Genomic DNA, 13,513 nt, shown 5'->3' with positions numbered 1-13,513 from the left:
AGGACCAGAAATGTATTTTGCCCTAAAAAGATTTTAAGTTTAAAAATTACCATTACTCAAAATTACCATTACTCAAAATTGCATAATACATTGTGACTGAGAGCTACTGTTCAGCATTTCTGTGAAATTTGTAACAGAAACATTCGTCTTATGTCTTCAGGGAAGCTAAGGTTAGAAGTAGGTAAAAGAAAAGCTACATTGTAATTGTTTCTTAAATATTTATTTCTTTTTTATATATTGTCAGTCCCTATTTGTTTTAAAACATCTGAAATTTGAACTTCTAGCAAAAATATACATTTCAGTTTGAGGATTGCTACATTGTTCTGCCATCACACTCTCAGCAAAAAAAAAAGGTGCAGACTTTTCTAGTGCTGCAAATATTTGTCCTGCATCTCCTGAGGAACAGCAAGATGCAGGGAAAAGAGGCCTTCAGTAAGAGTGGCTAAAATCAAGGTCTAAGGCAGGTGCTGAAATATAAAAATCACAAGCCATTTTTTTTTAGTGATTTGCCCACCTGTGGCTCCAAAAGCATGAATTCTCATAATAAAACACATTTCACATCACTCCTGCAAAGTAGAGGTAGAACTTCGCACTTATTTCATTCTGGAAATAGAGATACAACAAAAGCAAATGCTCTACATCTGTGCTGAGTTGGAAGAAGGGACCTTGCTTCCCCTTAAGTTAGCAAGGAAAACAACATTCTGGCTAGTTATACATGGTAGCTATTATGTCAGATTTATTAATGTAACTATCCTGTGCATGAAGATCACAAAAGATTTTTTAAAAAAATAATGGGTTCAACCATAGAAAAACATAGCACTATAGTATTGGCAGTCTGAAATTGGAACACATGGAAAAAAACGTTTGAAGCAGAAAAGTTAACTGAGGAATATTATAGCTGCAAAACAATCTCCAAATAATTTATTTCTGCATAGATGTGTACACAGTCCCTTAAATATTTTAAAGCATTACCACCAGCAAAACGTGTTTTACCTGTCTCCTACAGGTCTAGTTGTCTGGATTGTTAGGGTAGCTTGCAAAGAAAGGATCAATATTTTTAAAAATGTATTTCTAACAAGATACTTTCTGCAACCACAGGCATAAAGAAGTGGAGAAAATTATCGATCCATTTTTCACTAGCTTCATCAATCTAATCTGAAATCCTAGTTAGATGCATATATTAGGCAAGTTGTTAAACATATGTCTTTTATCAAAAACTTGTGCTTTGGCTGCAAGAGTATCTACAGCTTACAAAATTCATTCTAGTTTTTGTTTAAAAGTTGGTAGTAAATTACTTAAGATTATAATAAAATTTAAGCAACAGGGCTGCCCAGTTTAAATTTCCATTTAATTATTTCTGTTTCAAGATCATCTGTTTTTAAAAAATAAGCATTTGTTTCTTTAAAAATAATACCTAAGCTCTGGATCTACTGAATTATATATTATGAGTCATAATGGAATAATAACTGGGTAGGATAGCTAAATAATCAAACTAATGAGGCAAAATAGAAAGTTGCCTTATCTCAGTACTGTTTACAGTGATTACTGAAGTCCTACCTTTAAACAGAAGCTGGGATTCCTTCACTTGAAGTACATGCTTGTTGGCAAATTACCACAGTCCTCATCCCTAAATGGTAACTTTATGCTTTGTTAGATTAAAAATGGTATTTTGCTAAAGCAAGAGTACATGTTGCCTAAGATGTATCTTTCTATTTGTGTGTCAGCAAAACAGATCAATTATGTAGCATTTTCCTTCTTGAACAGCTAAGAGCATAAGATCAAACTGTTTTTTGACAAATGTACCTCTCCCCACCATGGCAGTGGCATGGGTGGAAATTTTCTTATCACTTGCCTCATGTTTCTTTTAACTGAGAGGTGTCAAACTCGTGGCCCACAGGCCAGATGCATCACATGCTGGCCACACCCACCTCCGGTTTAGCGAAGGGGAAAAAAGTTGCAATATATCACATGATGACAATGTAAAGCTATGAGTTTGACACTCATGTTTTAACTGGTGTTGTGAATTGGAGGCTTCCTCCATGTAAAGCTCTTGCTAAACACTGCTTCATTTGTCCCTTTCCCCCAAAGAATGGCACTTAAAAAAAGTTAGTTTCAAAATATTGTTTCTTATTAGTGTCAGGAATTAAGACTGAACGTTCCTTGTAAATTCCTATATCCAAATCCAGAAATGAAAAACTAAAGTATTATGTAGAACAAACAGAAAATCTACATGATTGAGTTAAGATGTCACGATAACCAGCCAATTTAAGCAATTTTTGCATCATCTAAAACTCTGTTGCTGTATATGCTGTATATACTGTATGTGTACTATTTTTGGTATTCATGGTTCTTTTTATAATAGTTTTTCTTCTCTGAAAGTTAAGGATCCACTTAACAATGTAGCAAGAAAAACATTATCACATTATATGACAATGCTCTTAATGCCACATTCAACCACCATGTTGATCTATTCTGCACTCAGTCAGGACACACTGGAAGTTATGAAAGAAAGAAGTCAAACAAACTCCACATTATATCAACATGGTGTAGGCATAATCACTTCACATTACTGGCACATCAATATGACAAAGTCACACCCAAGAATCTTCTATAATAAAGAAGATCTATGCTGATGAATTATATTTAAAAAAGTTGTCTGGCACACCTATGGAATAAAGTAGGAACAATCATGAAAGAAAAAGGAACCAAAATTGTATTCTAACCCAATTGAAATGCTCGGGAAATATTAAATTATCATGAATTTTTGACAAAACCCATTGAGAAAGTTTTGTTAAATGTTTTCTAAACATAGAAAACTTACCATAAAACAATTAAGTTGTCCTTGACTTACAACCATTCCTTTAGTGACCATTTGAAGTTACAATGGCACTGCAGAAATAACTTATGACCAGGCCTTGCAGTTAGGACAGTTACAGCATCCCCATGGTCACATAATCAAAATTTGGGTGCTTGGCAACTGGCATGCATTTACAATGGTGGCATTTTTCCAAGGTCATGTGACAGCCATTTACAACCTTCTCAGCCAGCTTCCAACAAGCAAACTCAATGAGGGAGCCTTAATGATTGCATAATGCACTTACTGACTGCAATGATTCACTTAAATGTGGCAAAAAAAAAGTCATAAAATCAGGCATGACTCACTTAACAACTGCTTTGCTTAGCAATAGAAATTCTGGTCCCTATTGTGGTTTTAAGTCAAGGATTACCTGTATTCCTAATTACTGATTATGAAAGGGTATGTGTTTGTGCTTGTGGGAAAGACATAAGTGCAATTATTAAGAATCCTCCTCTTGGAAAGGACATCATAAGAAGTTGCACCACAGATCATGAAATAAAATACTATTGACTCTATTTACCATCCATAAATCACCCCAATTTCACAGGAATCTGACTGCTGCCTTTTAAAATCTTTCTTACACTGTATTCTCCCCTTCCCAAAAGTGAAGTGCTCAGGTGATCAGGATGATTCTTTTTTTCTCAAAGTTTAGACATTAAAGCTAATTTAGCTGAAATGAAGGATACAAATGTGTCTGGCAGCTATCGTCCAAGAGAAAATGCCATTCCCACTCTTTTTCAGACCCAGCTCTTTACTGAGTGAGCACCTGAACAGAAAGGAAGGGGAAAACCCACTTTTCTATGTAAATAAGCAAGCACTATTCTAATTCATGAAGAGCTTCAACAATCTGCAGTATAGAATCAGCAGGGGCCTGTAAAAACCCATGTGGAAGACAAGACTTTCAGCCAGAACACATAATCTATTTTTGTGCACTAAGGTTAAAAACGAAATGCCTTTCCAGTAAAAGAATTTCTGCAAGGAGTGTTCATACTTTTCATGCAACACTTGGATATTTCTTTGGAAAATTTATATATTCGCATTTCCTTGTAATATATTTCCTTATAATATCCTATAATTTACACTTAGGGCCAGCCAAAATTTTTGAAATATAAAAATAATATGTAACAGGTATGATGAAGTGCTATTTCTGTACCTCCCAATTCAAGGTACTGCTTGCTGTAATAATTTGGGCACAATTCATGTTAATATAATATAACAGTTCAAGTAAATTTACAGGGGGGGAGGTTGTAAATTGCCTCAGCAGCTCTGGTATAGTGCTAAGAGCTGAACTGTAGCAACAAATTAAATTTCATTTAGTGTATGTTAACGGAAGCCCTCTGGTCTATACCCAGTGGTAAATTTCCATTTTCCACTGTAAGCCACCACAACAGCATAGACCAATCATCTAGTAAAAGTAATTCTAGTAAAGAAATGGAAGACGCAGGGATTTCTTCGCTAATATACAAGCGTTTGCTGGATTCCATGGCTTTCACCTATCTGATAAATATAAGCTCCTCAGTACATGTCCTTGTAGATTTCCTGTAAGAGAGGGTGCAGTGAAGTCTCTGTCTCTGTCTTTTTGATCTTCTGCACCAACTGTGCATGCTCAGTCACTAACTGTCTCAAGTCAGCCATTTTTTGCAGCAACTTAGGAAAGAGGTATTGAATGTCTGGGTGATTAGCTTGTAGATGGAACTCAAGAGCTTGGAGAATATTGTCCTGTATCGCCTCCACTTGTTTAACATTCATTAGGCCAGGGCGGTCTATAAGAAAAGAAATACACCAAGTTATTTATAAAACATTTGATTTTGTGGCTTACTTTTATCAGTATTTTTACTTTTTTTCCTCAGGAATATTTAAGAAATAAATGCCAGGTTACCTTGCCCCACGGTATCGTGCTTAGGGAGTTTCTTTCATAGAAGAATATTAACTGATACTAAACATCCTCTAGACTTTAATGTATCAACAGCCTCGGGCAAAATCATAATGCTGCTGAATATAAAAGCTGGCAGAGAAACTGGGAAAACTATCAAGATTTGAAAACAAAATCAATTTCAAGCAAAATAACAAAACACAAAAGCATGATTGTGTGTATTCCACCCATTATTTCTTCATGGAGGAATAAATATTTTGAATTTTTTAAAAATCATCTTAGACTTGACTTCTTGTATGGAAATATTTATTTTAAAATTATTTTTATCCCTATTACAAACAAGTTCCTTGTGAGTAAAAATCACTTTCTTTTTCTATAAACAATAGCACCTAAATCTATTGTTTCTTTTAAAGATCAGCAATATGACACCTTAGCTGATTGAAGATGGTAACAGTTTTCTCCCTCTAAAAGAACATTTTTCTCTACAGTTATAGCTATAATCATTCTTATAATTAAAAGACTTTTCCAAATTATGCCAATTCAATATAGATAAGAACACAAGTGAAATTATGTTTTTTTCTAATTTTATTAATTCATAAAATAGTGTCTTAAGGATTCTTAGTTGGGTTATTAGTCTGGTTATAGCACAATTAAGTTTCTGCAATAGAATAACAGCCAAAATTTACAAGAATTAAATGATTGGACTACAGTCACTACACTATATTAATTTCACATCACTAGCAATACATGTAGCAGTACTTTTTAGAAATGGGAAGTCCTAGATTCACCCTCAGTAATGAAAATTCAGTTGGCTATTTGGGCCATCTCAGCCAATTTTGCTAGGATGTAATTGTATGGAAAAATGTGAGGAGGAAATGTTATATATGATGTCTTGAAGTTCTGGAGGATGTGCAGGATCTAATAAATGAATTTAGTAGTAAATAATAATGTTTTGTAATAATGTAATAATGTTTTGATTAGTATTGAATGAAATTGTTTGTTAATAGTTTCACTCATTCTATTATGCTGTTAAATTTAATATTGATATTAAATTGATTTTATATCCACACATATATTACTCTCGCTTTATCATTAATAGCAGGAAAGTTTTGAAAGGTATCTAATAGATTTCTGACATAATTATACACTGTGAAACTGCTACCCAATATTGTGACATGAACTGACAGGAGAATGACTTATCAAGTGCTCTGAATGTGATCTCTTGCTAAAAATGAATTACCTCTCCCTCTTGCTTAATATTTTTCTAATCTCTCACCTCCACACAAGATGATGGCAGCTACAAACAGAGACAAATCACTGTCATCTAGCTCCAGGGCATTGAACTTCACAGCAAATTCAAATTTGGGCTCCATGATTTCACTGAAGGGCTTGCGCAAGCTGCGCAAGAATTCACGTGTCACAAAAGCATTGCCATTGGCCACCAGCAGTCCATCCTTGTTCATGATAGAGGCAAGCATAGCAAAGATGGCCTCATGTACCCCATATTTCAAGAGAGTTACTTGATCGTTAAGGTAAAGGCTGATGAAGCTGGGAATGCTCTTGGCAAATTCAGTGAGTTCCCGCACGGTCTCGACTGATGTACACTGGCAGCGGTAAAAAACATGAACACCAATCTCCTTGTATGGTGGCATCCCATTTATCAGCTGTTTCCACACCAGACCCTTTTCAGCTTGCCACAGGGTATCCATGTCATGAATCACAAAAGGCTATGAAAAACAACATATAAAGTTAAGATTTGATCATGAGAAACCTAACAGCAGCCAGAGGCAGAGTGTGACAATGCTTATTATTTACACTACTGATCATTTAAAGCCTCCCCTTTTTGTGCTATGCAACAGAATACAATGTACAAACTGAGAACCAGATTCTTCGGGTAAATGTAGCTTAGTCATACCAAGTTGAAAGAAATCATTATTTTTTATTATATGTGAAAATATGGAATTATATAAAAATAATAACACTAAAATTCAATTTATGACTTTATTAAAGCTCAAAAAAATCTGACTTTCAGATATCTTGAAGACTATCTTCTTCATGTAGAATCAGTCTATTCTGTGAAGTCATCTCAGGTGGGAATACTTAGGATTTCCCATAGGCAGAAGGTAAGAAGAATGGGGCCCCAGAAGTGCTTTCATGGGATGTTCTTCCCTGTGGAAAAGCCTTCCAGAAGAGATCTGATTAGCATGTATCTTGGAATTTTTCACAGGACTGGGAAGTTTATTTGTGGAGCTTTTGAAACCTAAATATGACTTCTGTTAAACTGGGTTATATTTATTGGTCATTTCTATTGATACAAGTTTTAATGGAAGTTTTAATATATAGTTTTTACTGGAATGTAAATTGCTGGCAGTTCATTTAATTACTGCTATCTATAAATATAGCACACCAATCTCACTTAAATCTTTTAAACACTACTCATAGTTTTAAAAAATAGCATTTTTAAAAAAATATGCATATATACTAATTTATTTTGAGAAGAATATCTTTCTTGCTTAGTACACTACATAGACCTCTAGAATTGAGGTACTCACAGGGGTGCTATTGGCTTTTCCAGTTAAGATGCCTCGTGCTTTCTTTTTGGTCATGTTGAAATTTTTCAGGTAGGCATTGTAGATGTGCTTGGAAAAGACTTTCAGATCAGCCACCTGCTGGTTCTGGCAGCTGATTTCAGTAGCTGTCAGTCCTGCCACTAACTTCCTTTTTTCAGCTTCTGGCATGCGGCCAAAACGAATGGCTAAAGAAACAAAACAAAGCAGGTGGCTTAAAAGCCTTGAGCTAAAAAGGTTAACAGTTATTTTTTATTAACATGCTATCATAGCTTTTAAAACTGCTTTTTGTTTGTAACATAACATTATAGAAAAAGACAAATATAAATATATCAGTTTATATGCCATCTTTTCTTCAAAGAGTTTAGGGAAAATATACACAATGTTCCTCATTTTATCACCATAACAGCTGTGAGAAGTTTGTTAGGCTGAGAGACGGACTTTAACTCAAGGTCATAAATGAACATTATGGGTTGAGTGGGACTGAACGGAGGTCATCTGGTTCTAATCTACTGTTCAAGTTACTATGCCCACACCTGCTGCTCCACGACAAATCTTTATTTTAATTGAATTCATTTTAATTCAAAAATATAGCAATATCTTCCTAAGGGCATTCAAAAAAAAAGTAAACACATGCAGGGTGACACAGTTAATGATAATTACCTCCCCAAGTATAATGCTGAAGAGGAGTGCAAGGTAGCATATCCTATGTCAGCAGGCTTCTCCAGGCAAGCAAAGGCATGTCTTTTTGGTGGAAAGAAACTTTCCATTCTTCTGGATGGGTGCTTTTGTGCTGACTGAAAGGCTGAGTTAGTAGGCATTTTCAAATTTATGGCACAGCAGTACAAACATATTGCTACACACAGGCAAATCTGGGAGGAAAAGTACTACCTATTGCTCTAAAGCAAATGCAATCATTCTTCTTCCTGTCAGCCCATATGCCAGTCGGGATCAGGAGATCAAATGTTAGTTCATGTGTCTTCAGTTCAGTATCAACAGTTTGGACATATGGTAGATTATTGTAGGATGTTAACCGTTTCATAATCAAAAGCAGAGCTTTTACTGCAGTGCCATCTAACCTTGAACGTGGGCCAGCATTCACTGAATTCCCATACAGTTGTCCAATTGGACACTGACTATACAAATTTTGCAACAAGCCTGCATTAAAATTACTGTGTGCCTTCATATAAATACCCTAGTTTTTTATTATTATTTTTCTTTATGCAATATAGGCATCAACACACGGAAACATACAAAACACTCTCAAAATCCTTTAAGAAAAAAAATAAACACATGCAATTATTTAGAATAGTTTTATATAGATTTCAGAGGGAAACCAGTTTTATTTTTGTTCTGGAAATGCAAATAGACATTTTGGGTTGCATAGACCATATTTTTATTTTATGCTCAAATGATATTTGAGCTTTTAGCGTTCATTTTATTTGATACTGATTTATTACCATGTTTCCCTGAAAATAAGAGCCCCCAGATAATAAGTCCAATTGGGCTTTTGAGCGCATGTGCTAAAATAAGCCTCCCCAAAAATATTGCAACACAGCAGCACCCATGAGGTGACCACAATCGCTGCCTTCTGCACCTCCAAAATAATAAGACCTCCCCAAAAATAAGGCCAAGCACTTATTTCGGGGGTCAAAAGAAAATAAGACCCTGTCTTATTTTCAGGGAAACATGGTAGCTACTGTATTTTAAAATGGTATGTAGGGTACCCATGCTTTAAATATATCTTTTTTCAAAGCAGGTCTATCCAGTGAGGCATTCCTCAAATTTCTACCCCTTATTAAATTTTACAGTAAATGTATAATTGCACTGATCTCACTATAACTCTATGCTTCACCCCTACCCAGAGCAAGAGGAAGGAGATCTCACCATTGTGTGACATGCCTAGTGAAAGGCATTTCTGAAAGCGGCAGTACTGGCACTTGTTTCGGTTCTTTTTCTGAATTTTACAATTCCGCTCACATTTCTCATACTCTAGCTTCATGCGGATTGTTCGACGAAAGAATCCCTGTTGGTAAGAGATAAGACAGATGTTGGAAACAAACTAGATATTTCATTCTGATATTAATATCCTTTTATTAGCCAGGTTTACTATTACCTTAGATCTTAGGACAATAGTTTCAGCAATAAGTAGATGGCTTAAACATATTACAAAAAAACCTTCTGAGATGAAAATATGCATGCATGCATAAAATAATGATTGGGAGGTAGGGGAGAGTACCTAAATAAATATGTTTAATATATAAAAAGCAGGCATGCAGTTTCACATGTGACCACCAGATGGACTTTGCTGTAATCAACAAATCCCAACTTCATAACATCCTTGCTGTCTCATCTTTGTTGGTATTACTTAAGATACTATGAGCATTTACCCTGGGACCATGAGGAAGTTAATATGTGTCCTGCAGCATTTCAGCCAGTTCTAGCTTCTTCTTTTAAGAAAAAATACTTCATTAAATTTCTACCAAAAATAAAATATAAATTTCATGCTTTCCTTACTCACTTCCCGTCTTGACTATTGCAACATTTTTTACATGGGGCTGCCCTTGAAAAACATCCAGAAGTTCAAATTAGTTCACAATGCAGCTCCCTGCATGGTTTTATGCAGACCCAAGTGTGCATAAGCATCACCTCTCCTGCGGTGCATTGGCTGCAGATTTGCTTCCAGGTGCAGTTCAACCTGCTGATATCACCTTTAAAGCCCTTCATGGCTTGGGACCAGGTTATCTGAAGGACTTTGTTTTTTCCCAGTTACATCCACTCAACCCACTAGAGGGGGAGGCAGGGAAATGTTGTGGGTCCCATCTCCTAAGGAGGTACATCTGTCAGGACCCAGAAGGGCCTTATCCACAGTAGCTTTCTCCCTTTGGAACATCATCCCCGCAAAGGTTAAACTGGCCCCCACTTTAACACTCTTTCACAAAGCACTGAAGTTCTGGTTCAGCCAACAGGCCTGAGGACTCCAATCCATGGAACCCATCAAGTGGCTCATTTCATTGCTTATTATTGCCCAGGTGTGGTGGTATTGTTTTTATTCTTTTTATATTATTGATTTTTATTGTCAGTTGCTCTTTTGTTGAAAGAGTGGGCAGCCATACAAATCCTCTAAATAATTAAAATAAATAAATAATAAAAAAAACTAGAAGAAAAGAAATTAAGAAGAAAAAACAAATATGGAAGAGGAAAGTGCAAAGGAATAAGGAGAAAAGAAAAAAAAACAGAATGGTAACTTCCAACTTTCTTTGATTCAGTTACAAATATAAAATACATTAATCGTTTGATCTAAAATTCAATATTATATTTCTATACTCATAAACCATTCCAACAGTCAAACCCCAAAATCACTATAGCATTTCTTTTGGTTTCTAAGAAAAAGTCCAAAAGTGGTTTCAACATAGAAACAAAGCTTGACAAAATCCTTTTCTTTAATCAAGGTATTAATTTTGCCATCTCAGCTATTACCATTAACTTCACCACCCATTCTTCCATTGTGAGAATCTGTGAGTCTTTCCATCTTTATGCATACAAAGATCTTGCTTCCGTTATCACATTCACAGCTAGGCTTAATTTCTAAAAGCGATCTCTACATTCTGAGATATGAGAGATTCAATGAAAAATAAGAACAACAAAAAGAGGACTTCCACAGTTTCAAGTGCCGTTTTTCCCTCCCCAAAAAATAATTGTTGCTCAGAATTAAATTGTGGCCTCCTTGGCACTCTCTTATTTCAATTGTTTTCTTGCAGATGTTTCATTACCAAATTAGGCAATATCATCAATGCTAATAATAAAAAAAGAACCAACTAGAAAAAACACACAAAACTATCAACATCTTCAAAGGAATAAAATTCACAAGAAGAAAACAATACACTCCTTTTCCTAGATATTCTCAACAGCAGAGGCAGCGATAGTAAATTAGAAACACAAGTCTGTTGAAAAACTGCCCACACAACCCAGGTGCTCCACTAACAAAGTAACTACTCAAGAGATGCTTGTCTATTTAGACAAGCACAAACATACTGAAGCAACCTTGAAAAAAGAAACTATACAATGTCTTCCAACAATACGGATATCCATGTAGCTTTATCAAAGAGTGCCTGATCATTCAACACACCATAGCTTAACCAACACAAGTTATGAAAAGCATAAAGCATAACACTGCCATATAGCAAAAACATGAGCCAAGGTGGCACAGTTGTTAAATGCAGCACTGCAGGCTACTTCAGCTGACTGCAGTTCAGCAGTTTGGCTGTTCAAATCCCACCAGGCTCAAGGTTGACTCAGCCTTCCATCCTTCCGAGGTGGGTAAAATGAGGACCCGGATTATTGTTGGGGGCAATATGCTGACTCTGTAAACTGCTTAGAGAGGGCTGAAAGCCCTATGAAGCGGTATATAAGTCTAACTACTGCTACATATCAGAAACCGCCAAGACTATTATGACCACATGGCATCATTGTAGCACACAAACTAACTAAAGCCCTCCAAAACATCCTAAGTAAATCAAAAGACGCAGCACACCCAGGAGAAAAAAAACAGGAATCATCTACAACCTACAGTGTAAGGACTGTAACAGCCACTATGGAGGACAAACAGGTAGAAGATTGGCAAGACACATCTTTGAACACCAACTAGCAGACAGAAGACATGATGAAAACTCATTTATTTCACAACACATGAACAGAGTCAACCATAGTTTCACCTGGTAAATTGTGAGCAATCCTAGATCAAAAATGTCCAAAAACGCCACAAAATTCCTGGAGGCCTGGTACTCAGATAAATTGGCCATCAACAAGCACATAGAGTTAAACATCTATATACCACTCAAAAGAGACAATCAAAAAGCCCAAAACCCTAATCTCCCCCCAACAATCAACACCCATATGAGCAGAGATTAACACCAAGATTAACACTAGACCAACAATTAAGAAGTAAACAATACCCTAATCAAGGAACTATCAACTCAAACAAGCAAGCTAACGGTAAACAACAGCTTAATTGGGAAGCCACCACACTCCCACCAACACTGGCAGGACAAGCCACTAGTATATAAAAATAAAAGCAAACCTCACTCCCTTTTAGTACTGATGATGTTGCCTAGTTTGGTAATGAAACATCTGCAAGAAAACCTCCAAACTTAGAGAACACCAAGGAACCCACAGTCTACCTCTCATAAAGTTATATCTAATCTCTGTGTTGTCCTTACCTTACAGCCTTCACATGCATGTACCCCATAATGAAACCCTGATGCCTTGTCACCACAGACTCTGCATTCCACATTTAGACTTCCTGAATTTGCCTCATCACAGCCCATCTGGAGTTGGTCCAACAGAGAAGGAGACGAACTCTGGGAAAGATCTAATAGGAAACAGAATGGAGAAGGTATTGCATTGTAATTTTGCAATAAAGTACGATCTGGTACAAATCTCTGGCCTTTTTGCTTTGCTTATTTACCTTGCATTTGTAATTACCGAATCTGAGAAAGTATAGTATGAATGTTCATTCAGTCAGTGATCATTCAAACTTACGATAGTGCTGAACAAGGGGAGTTATGACCGGTTCTCAATGTTGCAACCATTACAACATCCCCATGGTCCTATGATTGCAATTTGGGCACTTAGGAACTGGCTCACATTTATAAAGGTTGTAGCGTCCTGCAATCACTTGGTCATCTTTTGAAACCTTCCCTGCCAGCTTTCCATAAGCAAAATCAATGGGAATCTGGCAGGAGGTCACAAGTCAATCCCACTGTTTTGTCCTACGGTTACATGATCATATTTTTCTGTTTTCCAGCAAAAACTACCCCATTGGATAAGCTGTATTTGGATGCATGACCATGTTATTTGCTTAACAATCATGTTCACTTAATGTCCATGATGACTCAACTTACAATCAAATTTTCAAGCTCAATTGTAGTCATATGTTGACAACTACTGGTACTAAATGGCAAACACTGTGATGCAAAATTTGGAACCAACTATCTTATAGGGAAAAATCCCCATCTTTGTGTCCAGAAATTTGAACATGGATTTGCAACAAAGCTTAGCAGCCGCTAAAATATTTTTTCAGAATCATATTTATTCTTTCATATTTTTCTCAACTTTTGTTGAAAGCTTGCTCTTATGTATGTCTTGACCCATATATGCTCAAATTTTAACGTGCAATGTAGCATAACAATAAATTCAGCAGATATTTTTGTACAA

At 36.0% G+C, this 13,513-nt stretch overlaps 1 protein-coding gene across 7 annotated transcripts in view; it reads right to left on the bottom strand.

Annotated features, from left to right (window-relative positions):
* Nucleotides 1-204: 204 nt before the first annotated feature.
* PPARD (peroxisome proliferator activated receptor delta) overlaps nucleotides 205-13,513 on the bottom strand; it is a 51,247-nt gene continuing 37,938 nt past the window's right edge. For all 7 annotated transcript variants that reach the window (XM_014052596.2, XM_014052595.2, XM_087719955.1 and 4 more), the window contains 5 exons: nucleotides 12,517-12,668; nucleotides 9,185-9,323; nucleotides 7,283-7,485; nucleotides 6,007-6,457; nucleotides 205-4,620 (listed from right to left, as the gene is read on the bottom strand). In XM_014052596.2, coding sequence (XP_013908071.1) covers nucleotides 4,373-4,620; nucleotides 6,007-6,457; nucleotides 7,283-7,485; nucleotides 9,185-9,323; nucleotides 12,517-12,668 — 1,193 coding nt within the window. In that variant the 3' untranslated portion in view covers nucleotides 205-4,372. The remainder of the gene's footprint in view (nucleotides 4,621-6,006; nucleotides 6,458-7,282; nucleotides 7,486-9,184; nucleotides 9,324-12,516; nucleotides 12,669-13,513) is intronic.

This window comes from Thamnophis sirtalis, unplaced genomic scaffold (assembly GCF_051295495.1).
Source record: "Thamnophis sirtalis isolate CommonGarterSnake01/CBP01778 unplaced genomic scaffold, rThaSir2_p1.2 scaffold_7, whole genome shotgun sequence".
Taxonomy (NCBI): domain Eukaryota; kingdom Metazoa; phylum Chordata; class Lepidosauria; order Squamata; family Natricidae; genus Thamnophis; species Thamnophis sirtalis.
Note: the sequence above shows the minus strand (reverse complement) of the source record. Positions and strands in the feature narration are given on the sequence as shown.